The 19,610-nt window shown below is 42.0% G+C and overlaps 1 protein-coding gene across 1 annotated transcript in view; it reads left to right on the top strand.

The window, feature by feature from the left end:
• Nucleotides 1–19,610, top strand: part of Lrp2 (LDL receptor related protein 2) — a 144,535-nt gene that overhangs the window by 108,394 nt on the left and 16,531 nt on the right. The window contains exons 53-66 of the mRNA XM_040745510.1: nt 838–1,061; nt 2,143–2,320; nt 3,498–3,694; nt 4,302–4,547; nt 5,436–5,564; nt 6,342–6,458; nt 7,734–7,850; nt 8,547–8,663; nt 9,386–9,523; nt 10,496–10,618; nt 12,253–12,381; nt 16,626–16,757; nt 17,544–17,675; nt 19,208–19,351. Of these exons, the coding sequence (XP_040601444.1) occupies nt 838–1,061; nt 2,143–2,320; nt 3,498–3,694; nt 4,302–4,547; nt 5,436–5,564; nt 6,342–6,458; nt 7,734–7,850; nt 8,547–8,663; nt 9,386–9,523; nt 10,496–10,618; nt 12,253–12,381; nt 16,626–16,757; nt 17,544–17,675; nt 19,208–19,351 (2,123 nt within the window). The remainder of the gene's footprint in view (nt 1–837; nt 1,062–2,142; nt 2,321–3,497; nt 3,695–4,301; nt 4,548–5,435; nt 5,565–6,341; nt 6,459–7,733; nt 7,851–8,546; nt 8,664–9,385; nt 9,524–10,495; nt 10,619–12,252; nt 12,382–16,625; nt 16,758–17,543; nt 17,676–19,207; nt 19,352–19,610) is intronic.

Here is a 19,610-nt window from a genome sequence, read left to right as displayed (position 1 = left end):
TGTGCTTTCAGGGGATTCACCTCACCAACTGTGTATTTGCCCTCTGAGTCACTCTGAGCCCTCTCCCTTTTTGTAAGACATGATTTCATGTATACCCGATTGGCCTCAAGCTTCCTATGCAGCTAGGGATGACTTTGAATTTCTACTAATTGAGTTGTATTCCAGTCTGAGAATGAGTGTATGGCTATTGCCTGTCGACAAAGTGAGGATAGGATGACAAGAGGCTAGTGAGTTGACTCAGTAATTCAGAGTAGGGGACTGGGTTCATTTCTTTCTAGTTCCCATGCAGAATGGCTCACAATCAGTGCCCTGTAACTCCATCTCCAGGGGATCTGATTGATGCCTCTGGCCTCTGAAGGCATCCATCCGCATATATCCAAACTTAGACACACACACACACACACATTCATGCACATACACACTCATGCGCACACACTCATACAAGTACTCGCATGGGCGCACATGCATGGATGCACATGCACACGTGCGCACACACACACTCACACACACACACTCATACACACACTCATACACACACACACACACATTGATCTATGTAACAAGAATAGAATAATGGCCATCTTAGGAAATCAGGTAGAACCAGCATTAAAGATTATTAACATATAATACCCACATCACAGCTAGAAACTGGTGATTTTGTCAATATCTGGTTATTCAAATTTTTGAGTGTTTCAGTGTTTATGTTATTTGCCATTAAAATTTAGTTGTTGCTTTCCTTAGATATTCAGAGGGGTAGAATTTTCTTAATTGATGGGTTTGCTCGCTGATCCCGAATGATATTTAGATGAGGGGTTACCCTCTTCTTCTTACCACCAGGTTCTCTGATTTGGATGGCCACCACCGACATACTGTGTATGATGGAACGCTGCCCCACCCGTTTTCTATCACCGTTTTTGAAGACACTATTTATTGGACAGATTGGAATACAAGGACAGTTGAAAAGGGCAACAAATACGATGGGTCCAACAGGGTAGTGCTGGTAAACACAACACATAGACCCTTTGACATCCATGTGTACCATCCGTACAGGCAGCCTATTGGTGAGTTGGTGGTGATGGACTAGGGTGCAGTTGCTTTATGGAACAGGATTTGCAGGAAGCTTATCGAAACACATTTTGACAGTTAAGAGGAATTCATTATATTTTGCATTGTTGGAATAGAACCTAGGATCTTGTGCATCTAGATAAGGGCTCTACCATTGATCTACAGCTTAAGCTGTTTGCTTTTTAGACTCAGGCTTGTCTTGAGCTGAGTTCACCTGACCATGCCTCCTCAGCTTGAGGCCATTTTGGTGGGAGGACTGTTGTATTTTAAGGTGACTTAAATAATTAACGAATTGGAAAATGAGGACATTCTGTATCTCTATCAGTATGCAGTTATAACACCTTTAACAATTATCCCTTAATATGAAAGTCAATTTTAAAAGGAAATTGTAGTCATTTTGAAACAGTTACTAAATGTCTGCATATGATAGCATGTTTTGTGTCATCCAAATGCTATTATTCCCATTGTCTAAAAAATAATGGTGTCTGGAAGAGCACACTTTTTTTTTTGTGAACTTTTATTCTGCTTCGTTCAACTAAAACTAACTAATGCTTAAGACATAATCCAGAAGAGATTTGGAGAATACCTCCAGGGGACAGGCTGACTTTTCTGGGTCTGCTTTGTTGTGATGTCTTGATAAAAACATCTGAAAAGCTTAGAAGTAAGGGAAAATGAGAATTATCAATGTAATGGTATTCAGTATTTCTTCATTAATATCCTTCATATGGTCTTCCTGGAAGTTAAGTTAATGTTTGTTTCCAAGCCATGAGTGGGAAAGTTAAGACAGTGCACAGGCTGTCCATGCATGTTTCTGGTGTCTAAGCTCTTGTTGTCCAAATTGTCGGGATGAGAGGGGAAATTGATATAGTTTCTGCCAAGTAAAACAACTCACGTTGGAAATCTGGCACACGAATGCAAGCTGTTTACTTCCTGGGACTTTGAGAAACATCAGGGTCATTGTTGGTCTTATTTACAAGTTGGGAAAGTGATAAAAACTAATAGCTTTCTTTTAGTTAAGAATAGATTCCACGTCCAGCTCTGTGCATGTGATTCTCAAAGCTCTCTTGCCTTTCACAGTGAACAATCCCTGTGGCACCAACAACGGTGGCTGTTCTCATCTGTGCCTCATCAAAGCCGGAGGGAAAGGCTTCACCTGCGCATGCCCAGATGACTTCCAGACTGTTCAGCTGAGAGACCGAACACTTTGTATGCCCATGTGCTCCAGCACACAGTTCCTGTGTGGTAACAATGAAAAGTGAGGCACCCCCCCTTCACATTGCTCGCCTCCTCTTGGGCAAACATTGACCTTTGAGGCTATGGAGAGTGGGGCGGGGGAATTTTCTTTTCCAGGTTTTTGAGATGAATTTTTGCTGTGTAGCTCATATTGGCCTAGAGCGCATTATACAGCCCGGGCTGGCCTGAAACTCCTCCTGTTTCTGCCTTCTGAGTACTGTGAGTATAGGTTTCCATCAACTGAGATTTCGGTTAATTGGTTTGGTTCATTGGTGGCATCAAACTTTCTGTCTTCCTTGAGTAAAAGAAATTTGTTAATCACAGAGATAATGCCTGTAATAAACAGGCCAGTGTTCATTAAGAAAGGAAACTATTTCTGATAAACTGTCCTGAGGATTGGGGTTGGAGTATATTTAAATGTACACTGCTACCACTGCCCAGGGTTCCATCTGCTGTCCATTTGTGTCAGCCACTGGGGGAATTTAATCAAGAGTTAGCTGGGAAGCAGTGCTATTGCTTTTAGATCCATCTGTTTCCTACAAATTTCATTTTTCTTTGTAGCTGAACAAACCCATTGTAAATAGACCAGTAATAAATACATGTATCTCTATGGCAGAGTACGGAGTTCTTTGGGTATAGGAGAGCAACAGTCTATTTCTAATTTAGGAAATTACCATCCTTGTAGTAAATTAGGACTCTCCGCTCTGCAATACTTGACAGTATTTGTTGTCTTGTTTCTTGATGATGGCTATTCTGACTGGTGCTTGGTGGTTTGTGGTTTTTTTCTTTAGAGACCTGTCTGTTTGATTTGCCATTTTTTTTTTGCTTTTTGGGTGTTGCAGATCATTGTAAATTCTGGGTATTAGCCCCAAATCTGAATTAGCGTAGATAAAGACTTTTCCCTATTCTGTGGACTGTCTAAAGAGAAATTATCTGTTTTTTTTTCTATTTGTTAAAGCTCAATTTGTGGTCCATGACGTCATCAATTTTGGAGAAGGCTCCATGCATCTTTAGCATATTTCTGTTGTGACATAGCTTTCCAGAAAATACTCAATCTCTTGCTTTTAAAAGCATAGCTTAAACTCCATCCCCTTCCTTCCCACCATTATGTGGGACTCAGGGTCTGATTCGTTTCTCCATGTGGATATTGCTTATGCCAATGCCCTTGGGAGTTTCTACAGGCTTTACTGTCTTTGCAGGTGTATCCCCATATGGTGGAAATGCGACGGGCAGAAAGACTGTGCTGATGGTTCTGATGAACCAGATCTGTGCCCACACCGCTTCTGCCGTCTGGGCCAGTTCCAGTGCCAGGACGGCAACTGCACAAGTCCCCAGGCCTTGTGCAATGCTCGCCAGGATTGTGCTGATGGCTCTGATGAAGAACGGGTTCTCTGTGGTATGTTTGGTTCCTTTCTGCCCTCTTTGTCTTTCTGGAGTTGACTCTGAAGAATCAATCCAAAGTCTTGGTTTAAATATTTCTGGAGAAAAGTTAGGGTCCCTCCTGTATCTATTTTAATAGAGGTTTTGATTCTGACTTCTTGGGTCTAGATGGGAGGTTTCCACTATGTGCTAGGATAGAATCCTCCTTGAGCTGACGTTGAGAAAGATATTTATTATTATTATTTATTTTTTTATTAAAAGGGTACCTCAATACATCAGGAGTATCGATATGCCAGGTGGTGGTGGTGCACACCTTTAATCCTAGCACTTGAGAGGCAGAAGCTGGCGGATCTCTGTGAGCCTGAGATCTGCAGAATGAGTTCCAGGTCAGCCAGGGCTACGCAGAGAAACCCTGTCTCAAAACAACAACAACAACAACAAATAATAATAATAATATGGGACTGTTAGTTATTCTAACAAGAGTATCTGTCCGATTATTGGTCCTTGGTAACAATAAATGCATTAGCATGTAAACACGGTGAAAGGAAGTTAAGGTAGAATTCTCCAGATTGCACTAGTGTGACCTGGGTGCTCCCGTTCTTGGCTAAATCCCTTGTTTGCAGAGCATCACCGGTGTGAGTCCAATGAATGGCAGTGTGCCAACAAGCGTTGCATCCCAGAGGCCTGGCAATGTGACTCGGTGAATGACTGCCAGGATAACTCCGACGAAGACAGCTCGCACTGCGCCAGCAGGACCTGCAAACCCGGCCAGTTCAGGTGTAACAATGGCCGCTGTATCCCTCAGAGCTGGAAGTGTGACGTAGACAATGATTGCGGAGACTATTCAGACGAGCCTGTCCAAGAATGCAGTGAGTTCCCTGGGGCGGGCCATGCAAAACCAGAGCAAGGAGGCAAGCAGGTGGGGACACACCCCTCCACCTCAGTCCAAGAAGGGGATACCCTTTCTTGTCTTCCCCTGCAAGGTAAAGCATAGTTGAGTGGCTTTTATTTGGAACCAGACCCTGGCCATACCTCCCAGCATGGCACTAAATGTCATGTGTGGCACATGATAATAGCAAGGCATATGGAGCGCTTTCTCATTTGAGAAACGCTGTGATCAGGATCCCGAAGCTTAACCACTTTATAGGTGAATTGAAGCTCACGATAAGTCAATGGTCGTATTGCCACACGGAAACAGCATCTCAGTTCAGTCTTAGTTATGCTTTTATTGCTGTGACCACACCAATTCTTACAAAGGAAAGCATTTAATTGGGGCTGGCTTATAGTTCACAGGTTTAGTTCGTTGTCATCATGGAGGAAAGCATGGCAGCAATCAGACAGAAATGCTGCTGGCAAAGTGGCCTAGCGTTCTATACCTAGATCCTCAGGCAGCAGGAAGAGAGGTTGATGGGCCTGGCTTGACTTCTGAAACCTCAAAGCCCACCCCTATGACACACTTCTTCCAACAAGACCACACCTACTTCAACCAGGCCACACCTCCCAATTGTGTCCCTCTTTACGGACCTATGGATGCCATCTTCATTCAAACCACCACAGGCCCCTTCCACTTAAAACTACATCACAATACTAACGAATGGCACAGAGACAGCCAGAAAAATGAGGGCTCTGCTGTACTGGTAATTGTTGACTGCTGGTAGGTACCATGTCCTCTGCATAACCACAGTGAGGAGCCTTCCGGTGCTGTTTCCCGCAGGATTGGCACTCCCGTTCTCACTTCTTGCTTTCTTGCTTCTCAGTGACCGCTGCTTATAACTGTGACAACCACACGGAATTCAGCTGCAAAACTAACTACCGCTGCATCCCACAGTGGAGCGTGTGCAATGGTTTTGATGACTGCAGGGACAACAGTGATGAGCAAGGCTGTGGTAAGAAGGGTTCCAGGGCCAGGGCAGGAGCATGTCAGTGTGGAGCGCTGCTCTCGTAAGGGTAGATCTCCTGTGTGTGCTGCTGGAAAGAAGTTATTGGAGGAAATGACATCTGGTCCCAAAGCATGCAATAAGCTAAAGAACATGTTTAATTTCTCCCAGATGTAAAATCCCGATTCATACATGACAGGTCTAAATAGCTTGTCTGATCTCACAGATGGTAGAAGGTACAACGTGCCTCAAAGGAGATATTTCCAAATCTAGATGTATTATTTCATGACCGTCATATTTTGAGTGTCTTTGTGATTTTTATAACCATCTGTTGGGCAGCTGTAGTCACTCTGGCAACATGGAAAGAACTTATGGACAAAGACCAAACAGATTAATGGAAATTGTCAAAATTAAGTATATACTGTCTCTTGAAACCGAAGTGTCTGAGTCTGTATTGTTTAGAAGAGAAAAAAAAAAGATAATGGGTTATTTTAATAACACTGGGCCTAAACCTACTAGAGGTGATGAAATAGAATGTTCCTTTGACTCCATTTTAAGCCTCTTGCTAATTTCAAACCTGATACCATAAGGGCCAGTCACAGCAGCCCTTTAATCTTTGAAGCAGAGGTAGGTAAGGCAGCTCAGGCTACACAGTCTCAACCACCCCTAACCCTCATCAAAGGTAATGATAGGACCATCCATATATCTGCAAACAGTTCTCAGACTGTGTCATAAGGAAGCAGGGGCCCTGGCTTATGAAGTCTTGAAAATGCTTGTTCTCTGCAGAGTCGGTGCCCTGCAGTCCTGGGGATTTCCGATGTAGAAATCACCGCTGCATCCCTCTCCGCTGGAAGTGTGATACCCATGATGACTGTGGAGATAACTCAGATGAGGAGAACTGTGGTGAGTGCTTCAGACCTATGATCAAACAGGGTTGGGATGTCTGTTTATAATTCAACTAATTCCATTCCTCCCCAGAGGGTGGGGTGTCAGTTCTTTGGACTATGGAGGCACACATTTTTCTTCTGAAATGCTAATAAGTTAAGCTTTGGGAGAAGGTATTTGTGAAGAGGCTATCTGATCAAATCTATGTGTTCGTTTTTTATCCGGTCTGTCGCATTTATTTTCTTGTTTGTTTGTTTTTTTCTAAAACGACAATCAGACAAAAGATGAATAAAATAAGATGAATAAAACCAAAAGAGAAGTAGGGAAAGGTGCTGGCCCTAAGGATCTTTTTCCCAGTGTGATCCTAATATCAGGGGAAGGAGTATTTCTTCTATTTGCATGGTTATCATTCTGGAGTAGCTAACTCTTTTAGTAGAAAGTTTAGTAAGAACTAGGAATGGGACATGAGCTGGAGGGAAGGAAGCCGTAGGTCACACTGCACTCAGTATTCAGTTTTGAGTGATAAGGTGTGTTTGGGAAATAAGCCTCACCTGAGTCGTTATCACTGGCTCATGATACATTTTCAGTTTCAAGTTTCTCTTTAATTATATATACTTTAGCTACCTTTTAGAAGAAGTCTTCAGCTTGACCAGAGGCAATTGGGAGAATTAAGGTATTGATTACACCTGAAAATATCAACCAGCTTATACTTGTTAATACAAAATGGGTAGTCCGTGTAGTATTTCCCAGTCTGAAGGAAGAAGGCCACATGCACACTATGCTTGGGTCAAAGTGTGAGTTCAAGACCAGCCTGGGAAACTTAGTGAGACCCTATAGGTATACAAATATATATATATGCGTGAGTCAGAGAATTTAGTTTAGTCCTTCATGGATGATGTCTGAGGTTCAATCCCCACTACTAGTACATGAACGAAAAGGTAATAAAGTTCATATTGAATACTGTAACTGGTTAGCTAGAGTTCTGCAACTTAAGCACATTTAGATGAAAGTTTGGCTGTTCTTTTTGAACGTGGATTCGAGGCAGAGGATTGTTTAGGTCTCACTACGTAGCTCTGGCTGGCCTGGAATTCAATATGTAACCCAGGCTGGCTTCTGCCTCCCAAGTGCTGTTACTAAAGGCCATGTGCCCAGTGAGGCAGAGGATTTTGTTTTAGAATGGGACCAGATCTCAGGGCAGAATTGGGTAGCAGTGGACCTAGGCCAGCTCCCGAGGCCTGTCTGCTCAACGGGGTTCCCAGAGCACACTGATGGCCATGCGGCTCTCCTTTGCAGTCCCTCGGCAGTGCTCAGAGAGTGAGTTCCGATGTGCCAATCAGCAATGCATCCCCTCTCGATGGGTCTGTGACCAAGAAAACGACTGTGGAGATAACTCAGATGAACGGGACTGTGGTAAGTATCAGGAGCATACAGAATCTTGCATTCTGATAGCGTAGGGACTTCAGACTCTAGTGCTGCTACAGCTCTTTAGTGTGCAATGACACATGTAAGTTATGTAGTATTAACTTCCACCTCACGCAGTGTGGGCTGCACTTTCTGTACCAGATGTTTCACTTATAGTATTCTGACCATAATGCTAGACAAAATAAGAAGGGAATTCTCTGTGTATACCTGGCCTTCCTGGAACTCATTCTGTAGACCCAACTGGTCTGAAACTCACAGAGATCTTCCTGCCTCTGCCTCCCACATGCCGGGATCAAAGGTGTGCACCACCATCATCTCTGAGCAAGAAAGGGTATCTGTGAGTCTCATTTTAATTTAGATACACCCTAGAAGCAGACCTTCCTTCCTAATGTGCTTCCAAATAAACACATAAGTCTTCCACCAAAGGTAACCGTGTCGTATAGGACAGAGCATCGGGGCAGGAAATCTAAATACTGACTTTGGGGGAATTATTATCTGAGGAAAGATTTAAGAGGTGAGGTTAGCTAGTGGGGCAGAAGGAGAGCTCATCTCCGTGTACTGAATGGAGAAGCTGAATTTGGAGTTCACCTGTTTTTACTGTGTGTGAGCTGTGAGTCAGCACAGGGTGTAGGTAGGAGGTGACGATGGTCTCTCCATGCATCTGATACCATGAGATCTTTTCAGAGATGAAGACCTGCCATCCCGAACATTTTCAGTGTACAAGTGGACATTGTGTGCCCAATTCATTGACATGTGACGGGAGAGCGGATTGTTTGGATGCTTCTGATGAATCCGGTTGTCGTAAGTGCCTGCTTCACTTCAGGTTCTCTGTGTCGAGTGCATGGGAATGGCAATTTAGACACAATCCACTTCTTAGTTTAAAAGCATAAGTGTATTCCATTCAGACTTCTGATTATTTTCAGTTTGCCTGAGTCATTTCCCACTGGACTTAGGATCTCCAGTTGTTTGCAGTGGCCACTCAAAGGAAAATGCAAATTAGGAATACTTTAAATAGAGTATGCTAACAAACTACGTATTACTAGTATTATACAAATCACTCATTGAACAAAAACATTTCAGGTGAAGAAAGCTCTAGCTGTGAATGAATACATTCAGAACTTGACTTGAAAGTCTATAGCATTAAAGTGTTCTGATGACATATAAAATTCCTCAGTTCCGATACAGGTGGCAAGTGCCTATGGAATGATTTGTGCCACTGAAAACTGGGCTCAGAGAAATGTCCTTAAGAACACCCCACTTTCTCTCTGTATCCCTGGCTGTCTACTCTTTGTAGACCAGGCTGGCCTTGAACTCAAAGAGAAGCACCCACCTCTGCCCTCAAGTGCTGGGATTAAAGGCGTGCACTACCATGCTCAGCCAAGACACATCCCTTTTTAATCTCAAAGCACAGCAACAGGGTAATGGATAATAGGGAGTCACAATAGCAAAAGTTGAGGGAGCCCTAGTAGGTAGGGTACGTTCATCTCATTTATATATTGTGTGTGTCCCTTCCTTACCTACAGCTACTCGCTTTCCGAATGGTACCTACTGCCCAGCTGCCATGTTCGAGTGTAAAAACCACGTGTGTATCCAGTCATTTTGGATATGCGATGGAGATGATGACTGTGCCGATGGTTCTGACGAGGAGCTTCACCTGTGCTGTAAGAGGGAGAGGGATGGGCTGAATGGCTATTGTCTTGTCTGGCAGCATCTCAGTGTTCCTTAACTGCAGTGTGTGAACTCGGAGGGCAGTTGCATCATTTTGATGATGGATGGATACACATCAATACTGTTGATTTCACTTAAGTCTTCTTGCTTCAGCTCTCCACCTGGAGCTTCAGGAGGTCAGACTTTAAGCATTAAGGCTGAGCACGTATATAGGGCGCAGGTCCCTTGAGGTTGGAGTCTGAGGAGGAGTAGGGGTAAATTGTACTTCTGTGATCCATTCCTGATGTACCCTCCCCTTGGACTCCGGGGCATTGTCCTCTGAAGACCTGATTCTTGGAATCACTTCCATTTATATAATAACTCAAGTCCATCTTACATGTATGTGTTTGTTTTTTAATGCGTGGACTCTTCCGTTTGTTGACAGGCCAGAATCACACACACACACACACACACACACGCACATACACAAACACTCTTTTTACCAGCAGTATCCAGCTCCATGACCCACACATGTCCTCCCTATACTGTGCCCTGACCACAGAGATCAAGCTATCGTGTCCGAACCTACCTTTCCTGATTCATCTCTTTTCCTGTATGGGTTCTTTTCTAACCCATATCCTTGTGTTGCATTTTATACATATTCCCTTTGAGGAGGCTCCCTGTGTAATTGACTCATCTGTGTGTAAAGTCTCTTCCTGCTAGAATGAAGTTCCATGAGAATAAAGACTGGGTCTTACTTGCTCCTCTTTGAATCTAGGGTATGTCTAGCACCTGCAACAGTCAACAGTGTTGTGTGTATACCTGAGATCCAAGACATGTTTGTTGATCAGTCAAATAAGCAAGTGGATTAATGGATGGATAAATGATGAATGAATGAATGAAGTGGTCCTGGTACTGGGATATCCTGGAGTATAGAAGATTGTCACTTCTACTTTTAACTTGCAATTTTGTTTTTCTTTTTCCAGTCAATGTTCCATGTGTATCACCACACCGTTTCCGGTGTGACAACAGTCGCTGCATTTATGGCCACCAGCTGTGCAACGGTGTGGATGACTGTGGAGACGGAACCGATGAGAAGGAAGAGCACTGTAAGCAAAATGGGGGAAGGGGAAGGCAGAAACCAGGGTCCTGAGCTCTTTTTGTTTTTTTTGGTTTTACGAGACAGGGTTTCTCTGTTTTGGAGGCTGTCGGTCCAGCCTGGCCTCGAACTCACAGAGATTCGCCTGCCTCTGCCTCCCGAGTGCTGGAATTAAAGGCGTGCGCCATCAACGCCCGGCAGGTCCTGAGCTCTTTTAAGATGGCCTCTGGGGTTTCCGTTAGTCCTGCTAAGGAGGCTTGCTTTGCATCTGTGATAGTGTATCACAGACAGTTCAATACACACATGGCTCAGGCGCCAACTTGCCGTCTCCTCCTTCCTATCTCATTTAAGCATTTAATAAGTTGCTCTCACATTTCCTGTAAGAAAATGAGAGAAAAAGACTAAATACTGGTTGAGTCACCCTCCACCAGGTAATGGATTATTTGTTGTGAAAGATGAGGCTTGGCCACTCCACACGGGTAGTTGCTAATTCCTAATCTGGTATGTGTGTGTGTTCCTTCTCATGCTCAGCCAAAAAGATCATGGTAAGTAAGGCACCCCTGGTGTTATGAGTGCTGAGAACTGAATCCAGGTCCTTAAGGAGAGCAACCAGTGCTCTTAACCACTGAGACAGCTCTGCAACTCCGGTAAACTAGAAACTGGATTGCACTTTTGCATAAAAATCTGTCTAATGAGAGTTTTCTGGAAATTAGTTTGTTTAGAAAGAAGCCATTGAGAACGTTGAAAACAGATACAAGTAGCTAGTTTTGTGTTTCCTGTCCCCAATAAAAGCATGAGAGGAATAAACTTATTTCATTCTACTTAGAATGAAAGAATTAGACTCTTTGCAATCACCAGTAGCAGTTCTGAAATACTACTGGGCTAAGGTGACATTTTGTCCAACTATGATCTCAACTAGAGCCTTTTAACCTACAAATTCTTCCTCCTTGGGGCTTAGATGCAGTCAGCTTTTCTCACACTGCAGAGGTTTTTTTTGCCTTTATTTTCTTGCATTTCTGTCTATACAACCAACCAGTTCTTCACTGGCCTTCTCTCTTTATTAAGTACCTTTGCCAAGTAAAGACAGGCTGGGCACATTGCTAACACACTCTTTCCATAAGCACATTCTCTGCCTTCCCTCTTCACCAACTGCTTCGCTATTGTATAATCCGGGTCTCCTGACTGTTAATCTGTCGCCAAATGTTTTCAGTTTTTGATCTGGAAAGATTCTGCTTCTCCCATCACTCCATATTACTCAGAGTAATTGATGTTGCTGCAACCAACAAATCTCCGAGTCTTAACACAAGAAAGATTTCTTTCTCATTTGTGTAGAGGATGGCATGGCTTGGGCAGCATCCTCCAGTTTGGAGCTAGCCACCTGGCATACCTGACTGCCAAGGGTACAGCATATGGGACACTGTGAAGGCTCATGGGCTTTTAATTACTTTAGTCCAAGGGTGACATATGTCACTTGCAATTCACAAATTCACAGGCCATTGGCTAGAACTGATCATTTAGTCTCAATCTAGCTGCAAGGGAGCCTGGGAAAAGCAGGGAAACATGCATTTATTTGTGAGTGGAGGAAGAGAAGCATTTTGTTTCAATGAAGACAAAGTTTGACTTTCACTTGTTTTTAAATTGCAGGCAGAATACCAACCCACAAACCTTGTACACAAACGGAATATAAGTGTAGCAATGGAAACTGCATTTCACAGCACTATGTGTGTGACAATGTTGATGACTGTGGTGACCTTTCTGATGAAACTGGTTGCAGTAAGTAAACATTTAGTTTCGTATTTCGTTATAGTAGAATAACCAGATACGCTCTCAAATAGATCAGAGGGCCTCAAGCATACCGTGTAGTCAAGTATTATAACTCTTGATTCTCCTGCCTCTACCTCCAAGTGTTAGGAGTATAGTATGGGCTGGAAGAGATAATCAAGGGATGGATTTGGTTCATTTGGAACTGTTGAGGACATATTAACAGTCCACGTCTTTGATGTCCCTTCGTGTCTCAAAAAAAAAAGTATATATATACAGTCTAATTGTTACTGTCCCATTGAACAGCTGCTGTTTATTGTCTGCCTCCATACTGATGCTCATGCTCAAGAAGTTTAAGTCATTTGCTGGATAGTCAAAAGGAGTAAAGAATCTATGGAGCTCTTGGCAAGAAGAATGGCCTCTGGTTCCTTCTGGCACCAGCTGTGCTGCTTTGGCACAGTCTGACTCTTTAATCCTTAATTAATTAGGATTGTGTGTATGTGTACCCATGCATGCCACAGTCTCTCTCTATCCGTCCCTCTGTGTGTGTGTGTGTGTGTGTGTGTGTGTGTGTGTGTGTGTGTGTGTGTGTGTGTGTGTGTGTAGGTCTGAGTTCAGTTTTGTAGTGTTTGGTTCTCTCCTTTCATCTTTCCATAGATTCCAAGGATGGAACTCAGACACCAGCCTTGCATGGCAAGAGTTTACCCTCAGGGCCGTCCCAGTCTCTGAAGGAGCTCTCTAAATGCTGAGAGCCTGAGATTGGCCATGTTAGTTAGCTCCATAAGTTTTCAGCCTCTGAGGCATTACATGATCCCCACCATCCCCCAGCACCACCCTGAGGCATACAGAGGACGTTTTGACAGTTACACACCACACTACACCACACCACACCACACTACACTGAGTTGCCTTGCCACGTATCTCACACAGTGCTTGGGAAAATGAAGTGAGTTGATAGAATTTGAAAAGCTGGGTGGCAGATTTGGCTTTTGGCATGAAGACACTGATGTGTAAACAGCTTCAGGAGGAGGCCAGCAAATTTTGATTTGACTTGAGCTAAGTGTGGCTTTCTCTTGCTGCCTGTGCCTATGTTTAGGACAGTACTTTCTATTCAAGTGGAATTTCATTGGGAGTAGGTTTATTTAGAGGATAGCAGTATGGCATTAACTTCTTTTCAGATAATGAGTGGATGTGATACAGAATTCAGTTATGTGATATTTGACATAGGTGTAAAGTTCTTTTTGCTTTCCTTTTCTCTTTCATTCCTCCTCCCCCTCCCCCTCCCATCCCCCTTCCCTCCCATCCCCCTTCCTTCCCCCCTCCTCCTCCTCCTCCTCCTCCTCTTCCTCCTCCTCCTCCTCCTCCTCCTCCTCCTCCTTCTCCTTCTCCTTCTCCTTCTCCTTCTCCTTCTCCTTCTCCTTCTCCTTCTCCTTCTCCTTCTCCTTCTCCTTCTCCTTCTTCTTCTTCTTCTTCTTCTTCTTCTTCCTCTTCTTCTTCTTCTGCTTTTATTTCAAGACAGGGTCTGACTATGTAGCCCTGACTGTCCTGGAACTCACTATGTAGACTCACTATGCCTCCTCAGGACTGAGATTAAAGGTGTGTGCCACTGTGGCTGACTAGGTGTACAATTATATTATTTATAGTGGAAGTTCTCAAGCCCCTTTTGTCTTCTTTCCTATTCTTTTACATTCTATAGAATCATTGAAGTATTCGAGTTATGATTTTCAAGTATTTAAGATATGTTTCATGATATTTTAAACTATAGAGTAAAATCATGGCTTAACATGTGTGTGTGCTTAGAGCACCAAAACCTACTTAGTCACTACATTTCCAGGCATGGAAAGACATGAACATTTTCCTAGCACCAATCAATTATAAAGGAAATGAGTTAATTGCAGGTCACAAATATAATTTCTGTGATCATAAAGGTAGAGCAATTTACTATTTTTGTGAACTTTTATTCCTTTTTCATAAACTAGAAACTAGAGAAAGTGGCTGTCTTGTAAAAAGCCATACGCTTCTGTTCATAGAGACTGGTTGCTAGGCAACTGCTGGCACTGAGATGCATGCCCAGCCCTAATGTCACTGTTCCATGGATTAAGGTGATAGCTAGACATTCCTTTTGATATTTCTGGTCTTCAAATGAAAGCCATTGTATGAAAATCTTCCATACCAAATGCTTACTTTGTTACTTTGGGAGAAAATGATTCAGTCAGGGGGGAATCTTTCTGCATTCTGAACCTCTTAATTACAGATGGGCCTTGAGCTGAGAGAGGACCACAAAGCTCAGTGATAGAGTTATGGGAATGATAGAGAGAATACGGCATTGGAAAGATGAGAGAATTTCTATGATCTTGCCAATGAATGCCAAGTAGACAATTCACAGACACATCCAAAACATGGAAAGTACTAAGAAAAGCTAGAAAACCTGGGGAGGTTTATTTATTTAGGAATATGTACTGATTGGCAGCTCAGACTTAGTATGCATGCAAAGGGCAGTGTTTTTTTGAGTGGCATTCTTCTACAAATGAATACCTTCATTATGCCATAAGAGATCCTGAGACGTGGTCAGGAAGAGAGAAATAGAAGTCTATTTTTACCTGAACTGGGAGATCCCACAGTTTCTTCAGTTGAAAAACATTTCATTTGAAAGATGAGGCTTGGCTCCTCATGGAGATGATCACTCTTTATCTAGCCTCAGCTTCTTCAGCTTCTCTGTGAGCCTTAAGTGTGGGAGTTAAGTGGAGACGGAGGCACGCTGATGAGAATGACAAGACTGAAGCCAGATGACTGAATGACAATGACTTGCAGGGATTTACAGGGACAAGATCAGTGGGCAAAGATGAGCCAAGAAGTATTTGGACAGAATCCAAGCAGTGAGGCCTGGAGAATTGAGACCCCAGAAGATTGGGGATAAAAATAGCCATTTAGCAAGACGCAAAACAAACTATTGGTCATCTTTTGCTTTAGTATAGAAGCTGTAGAATCTAGGGACATCAATAATATTAATAATCATAAGTAGAGGCTCAGGTAGAGTTGCATGCATATTTAGCATGAGCAAGGACCCAAGGTTTGAGGCTCCAGCTTCAATCCTCAGCATCAGAAGCAAAGAAATGATCTGGATCTCATAACCAAGAAAGCTTTGCTCTTTTCCATACATTAATTTTTGAACATTAATTCAGTTATTTTTAGTTATTTCCCACAGCACAGTATCATTTGAAGCCTTGAATCTAAAAAACAACCCCTCATATAATCATTCGTTTCTGACTTGTATGCTTCTTTTTATACTGCAAGTTGTTTTACATAACATTAATGGTGTATTAGTGGTCACTTGGAGATTTAAGATAATACAGTAAATTGTATTTCTTCCTTACTGTTGAAAATATAATTATGTTCAATATTTTTACATATCAGTGTTATAATCCATAAACACAAATCAGTGTATATATTTCCACTTACTCTACTCATTAATAGAGTAACTGAGTAAAAAAATGTGAATGTATTATTTTTATTGATTATTTTCTGTGTTGCTGGTGATGAAGCCCAGGGACTTGTTCATGCTAGGTAAATTCTCTATCACTAAGCTACAATGGCAGCTAAGCAGGACTATTGTTAAAATAGTTTAAGGTCCATATATTATAAAATTTCCCATACATACACTAATTTAAAGTTCTACATATGAACTAAACAAATTCTTAACACGAAGACTAAACTGTCTTTAAAAAAGATAGAAAGGAAACCTGAATGGACTTATTTAGAAATGTATGGTTGTTGAAAGCTTAGATTCAGTCTTTATAAGCATTTTGTGTATGGAAAGTGTATAATATGACTGCATTTTACTACACCCTGATAAACATCCTTCCAATTAACTTGGAAAATTATACTTATAATTTTGTTCTATCCTGTATTCATATCTGCATGTGTGTGTGTGTATGGGTGTAACCTACCTATCATCTATCTACCTACTTACATAAGATGAATGAACTAGAGCATTTGGTGACTGTGGAGTCCCAGGAGTTGGTTGGATGCTCTGAGTTTGAGCCTGTTAGTGCTGCATATGATGAGAAATGGCCGTATGGACCATTTGCACATTTTTGCAGACAGCGTCCAGACCATTTTCAGAACAAAGATTCACTCTGATTTCAGGGTCTCTGGAAAAGGGTCATCTGAAGGTGCTGTATAGTTGGTTATATGTCTGCATTTGTGGCTGATCTGGCTTGTACCTTTCACTTATAATGCTGGGATTTTGTTTTCAGATCTAGGAGAAAACAGGACATGTGCTGAAAACATATGTGAACAGAACTGTACCCAGTTAATCAATGGAGGATTTGTCTGTTCCTGTAGTCCTGGGTTCAAACCTAGTACTTTGGACAAAAATTCCTGCCAAGGTAGAATATTTTCCCTTCCATTGTTTCCCATCTACTGCCTTGTTGTTAATCCACTGTATAATTTCCTTGAAGAGGTTTCCTCACTCGGGTACTCACAGTGTCAGCTAATGAAGGTCTTGTTGATGATGGCTGCTCATTATACCAGTAAAACCACCAGAAATCACAAAGCTTCATCACAAGTCACAACCCACATATTTATCACACCTACTTAGGAAAGTCATAACTGAGTTATGACATGGGTACCTCGTCAAGATTATCAGTGAAGAGTATGATTTGTAGGCATCTTTCATTATGTGTATTACTGTGTCTATTCATATGTCAAACTCTAGGGCACCGTGTAAACTAGACAAGCAATCTACCACAAAGGTATAGCTTTAACCCTTCAGAGATGATTTAAAAGAATTCTCCTGGTTACTAAAGCAACTCAGTTGTTATACCAATAAGTGAGTCTTCCTGAAGCTGTTTAGTTATCAGAAGGGAAGCAATGATATCAGCCATACGATGATTTTTAGAAAGCAAACATTTGCCTTAACATTGTATGAAGTTACACTGCTTTAATTAAGATAACCCTCTGTCCATTTTTGACCAGATTTAGAGTCAATGGCAGTCCGTTGAAGTTTTCTTCCTTTTTTTAAGTTTTGTTTTAATTGTGAACTGTGTCCTCAACATATTTTGGCTCCATTGCTCATTTTCATGTGCACTCTTCTTAGTCTACTCTACTTGTGAATTCCAATTCTGAATGGGTCAGAATGTGTGTTGCATATTTGGTTTTTGTTTTGCCTGCAGATATCAATGAGTGTGAGCAGTTTGGCATCTGCCCCCAGAGTTGTCGAAATAGCAAAGGAAGTTATGAATGTCTCTGTGCAGATGGCTTCAAGTCTATGGATAGCCATTATGGAGAACGGTGTGCAGCTGATGGTACGATGGGTTCATGTTTGGAACAAGTTACTTCCAGGGGACATAAATACTGAAGAGTATGATGTACCAGGAAATGAACCCCCACTTTTATAGTCTCCGCTACTTCTTTCTTGATACCAACCTCCTCTCTCCCTTCTTCTGCTAGCTTAAAAATCTATTGCCCCGTAACAAATGTGTAAAATTAAAAGTATTAATTATTATTCTGAATTTAGCTTCTGGATAGAAACTTCTAGAACAGATATTAGTCTGTAGGAGACACACAACAGAAGGGTGTAGCAGGATATAACAAATTGCTGATTCGAAGCCACAAAACCCAAAGTGAGCCAAAACACATACAATTGGGGCAAATCCCGGACACTGTGCTGACATATTTCTTTGTTATTGTTGATGAACTGCTGGTCACAGAGAGAAGGTCCGATGCATTCAGAAACCAATCACTGGTTTTTACACTTTAGGTTAGTGCCTAAATCTAAGAACCTAGTTAAAGAATGAGCAGTATAAACACTAGATAGAAATGGCTAAAGAGAATGTAAGTCAGGAGCATCATGTTCCAAATTTCAGAGATGTGGTCTAAAGCAACCTTTCCCAGCTAAGGCCTTGTTTAGGATTTAAAATTGGTACTAGAGTTTAAGAAACTTACTCAGAAAATGGTAAGTTTAAGTAGCCAAAAGTTCTATCCAATACATAAGTTGGGTGCTTAAGATACACATTTGACTAGTGTTTATCCTCCAGTTTGAGAGTGAATAGAAACTGGAGTGAAGGCATTTGAACAGCTGGTCCTGCAATTAAGCAGCAAATTTTTAAAAAATATTTAAATCTTTTAACTAAGCGGGTAGCTGAAATAAATTAGAATATTCATATAAAACATAATGTCAAGTCTGAGGAAATACATAAAACGAACTTTTAAAAGTCACTCAAATCACAATTGATTGACATTTTGCAAGCAAATTAGAATTTTAAAATTCTAGAGAAGTATTTTGGGATGAATCACCATTGAAAGAGCTACTTTAGGCTGTAGGGAAAACACTGAAAATTTCAAGAACAGCTGGCTTGTTTCTCATTAGCTGGCGGTTAAATTGGGCTGTGGGGATGATTACCTGTTAAGACAATCACAAAACCTGTCAGTCAACAGTGAGGATTGCTAGCTCCCTGGTAAGCTCTAGGCTGTGAATACTGTATTTCTCCTTTGAGACTGGATGTCCAATGGTCCCATCAGTGGATGAGAGAAAGACTTGTGGTCTCAATCTTGTCTAAACTGCCTCTGGTAGGAAGGAAGGAAGGAAGGAAGGAAGGAAGGAAGGAAGGAAGGAAGGAAGGAAGGAGAGATAGAAAGAAGGAAAGAAATGATGCCCATAGCCTAAGGGTTTAGACTTGCAGGGTAGTATCAGCTTTGACAGTCAGATTTCTCTAAATCTAACTTCTCCCTTTGTCTCTTCTTCTCCTCCCTTCCCTTCCTGGCTCCAAGGGAAATACCTATAGTGCATTTAATACCTACTTGACTTCTTAAAAGTCAAACAGCCCTTTGTTTACAGGATCCCCTCCTCTGTTGCTCCTTCCTGAGAATGTTCGAATCCGGAAGTACAATGTCTCGTCAGAGAAGTTCTCAGAGTACCTGGAAGAGCAGGAACATATCCAAACTATTGACTATGACTGGGACCCTGAGGGCATTGGTCTTGGTGAGTATAAATCCTGCACACTGGTCATTGCATTGATTCTCCTTGGTTTTTAGATGGTGAGTTTATGTCGAGTAGACGTTTGTTACCTAGATGGAAGTGGGAGCTCCTGTCCAGCATGTCCCTGGGTTTTCAGTGTGGGCATGGGTCCCTGTCAACTTTTCCTGATTTCCCACTGAAACTTCTCACATCGCCTTGTATGTTAATATCCCTGTCTTTGCTCACACAGCTACCCTTCTTTTCTACTATAGCATACTAGTAA

This window comes from Mesocricetus auratus, unplaced genomic scaffold (genome assembly GCF_017639785.1).
Source record: "Mesocricetus auratus isolate SY011 unplaced genomic scaffold, BCM_Maur_2.0 Super-Scaffold_100004, whole genome shotgun sequence".
Taxonomy (NCBI): domain Eukaryota; kingdom Metazoa; phylum Chordata; class Mammalia; order Rodentia; family Cricetidae; genus Mesocricetus; species Mesocricetus auratus.
The sequence above is the reverse complement of the archived record's forward strand: the minus strand, read 5'-3'. Positions and strand labels throughout refer to the sequence as shown.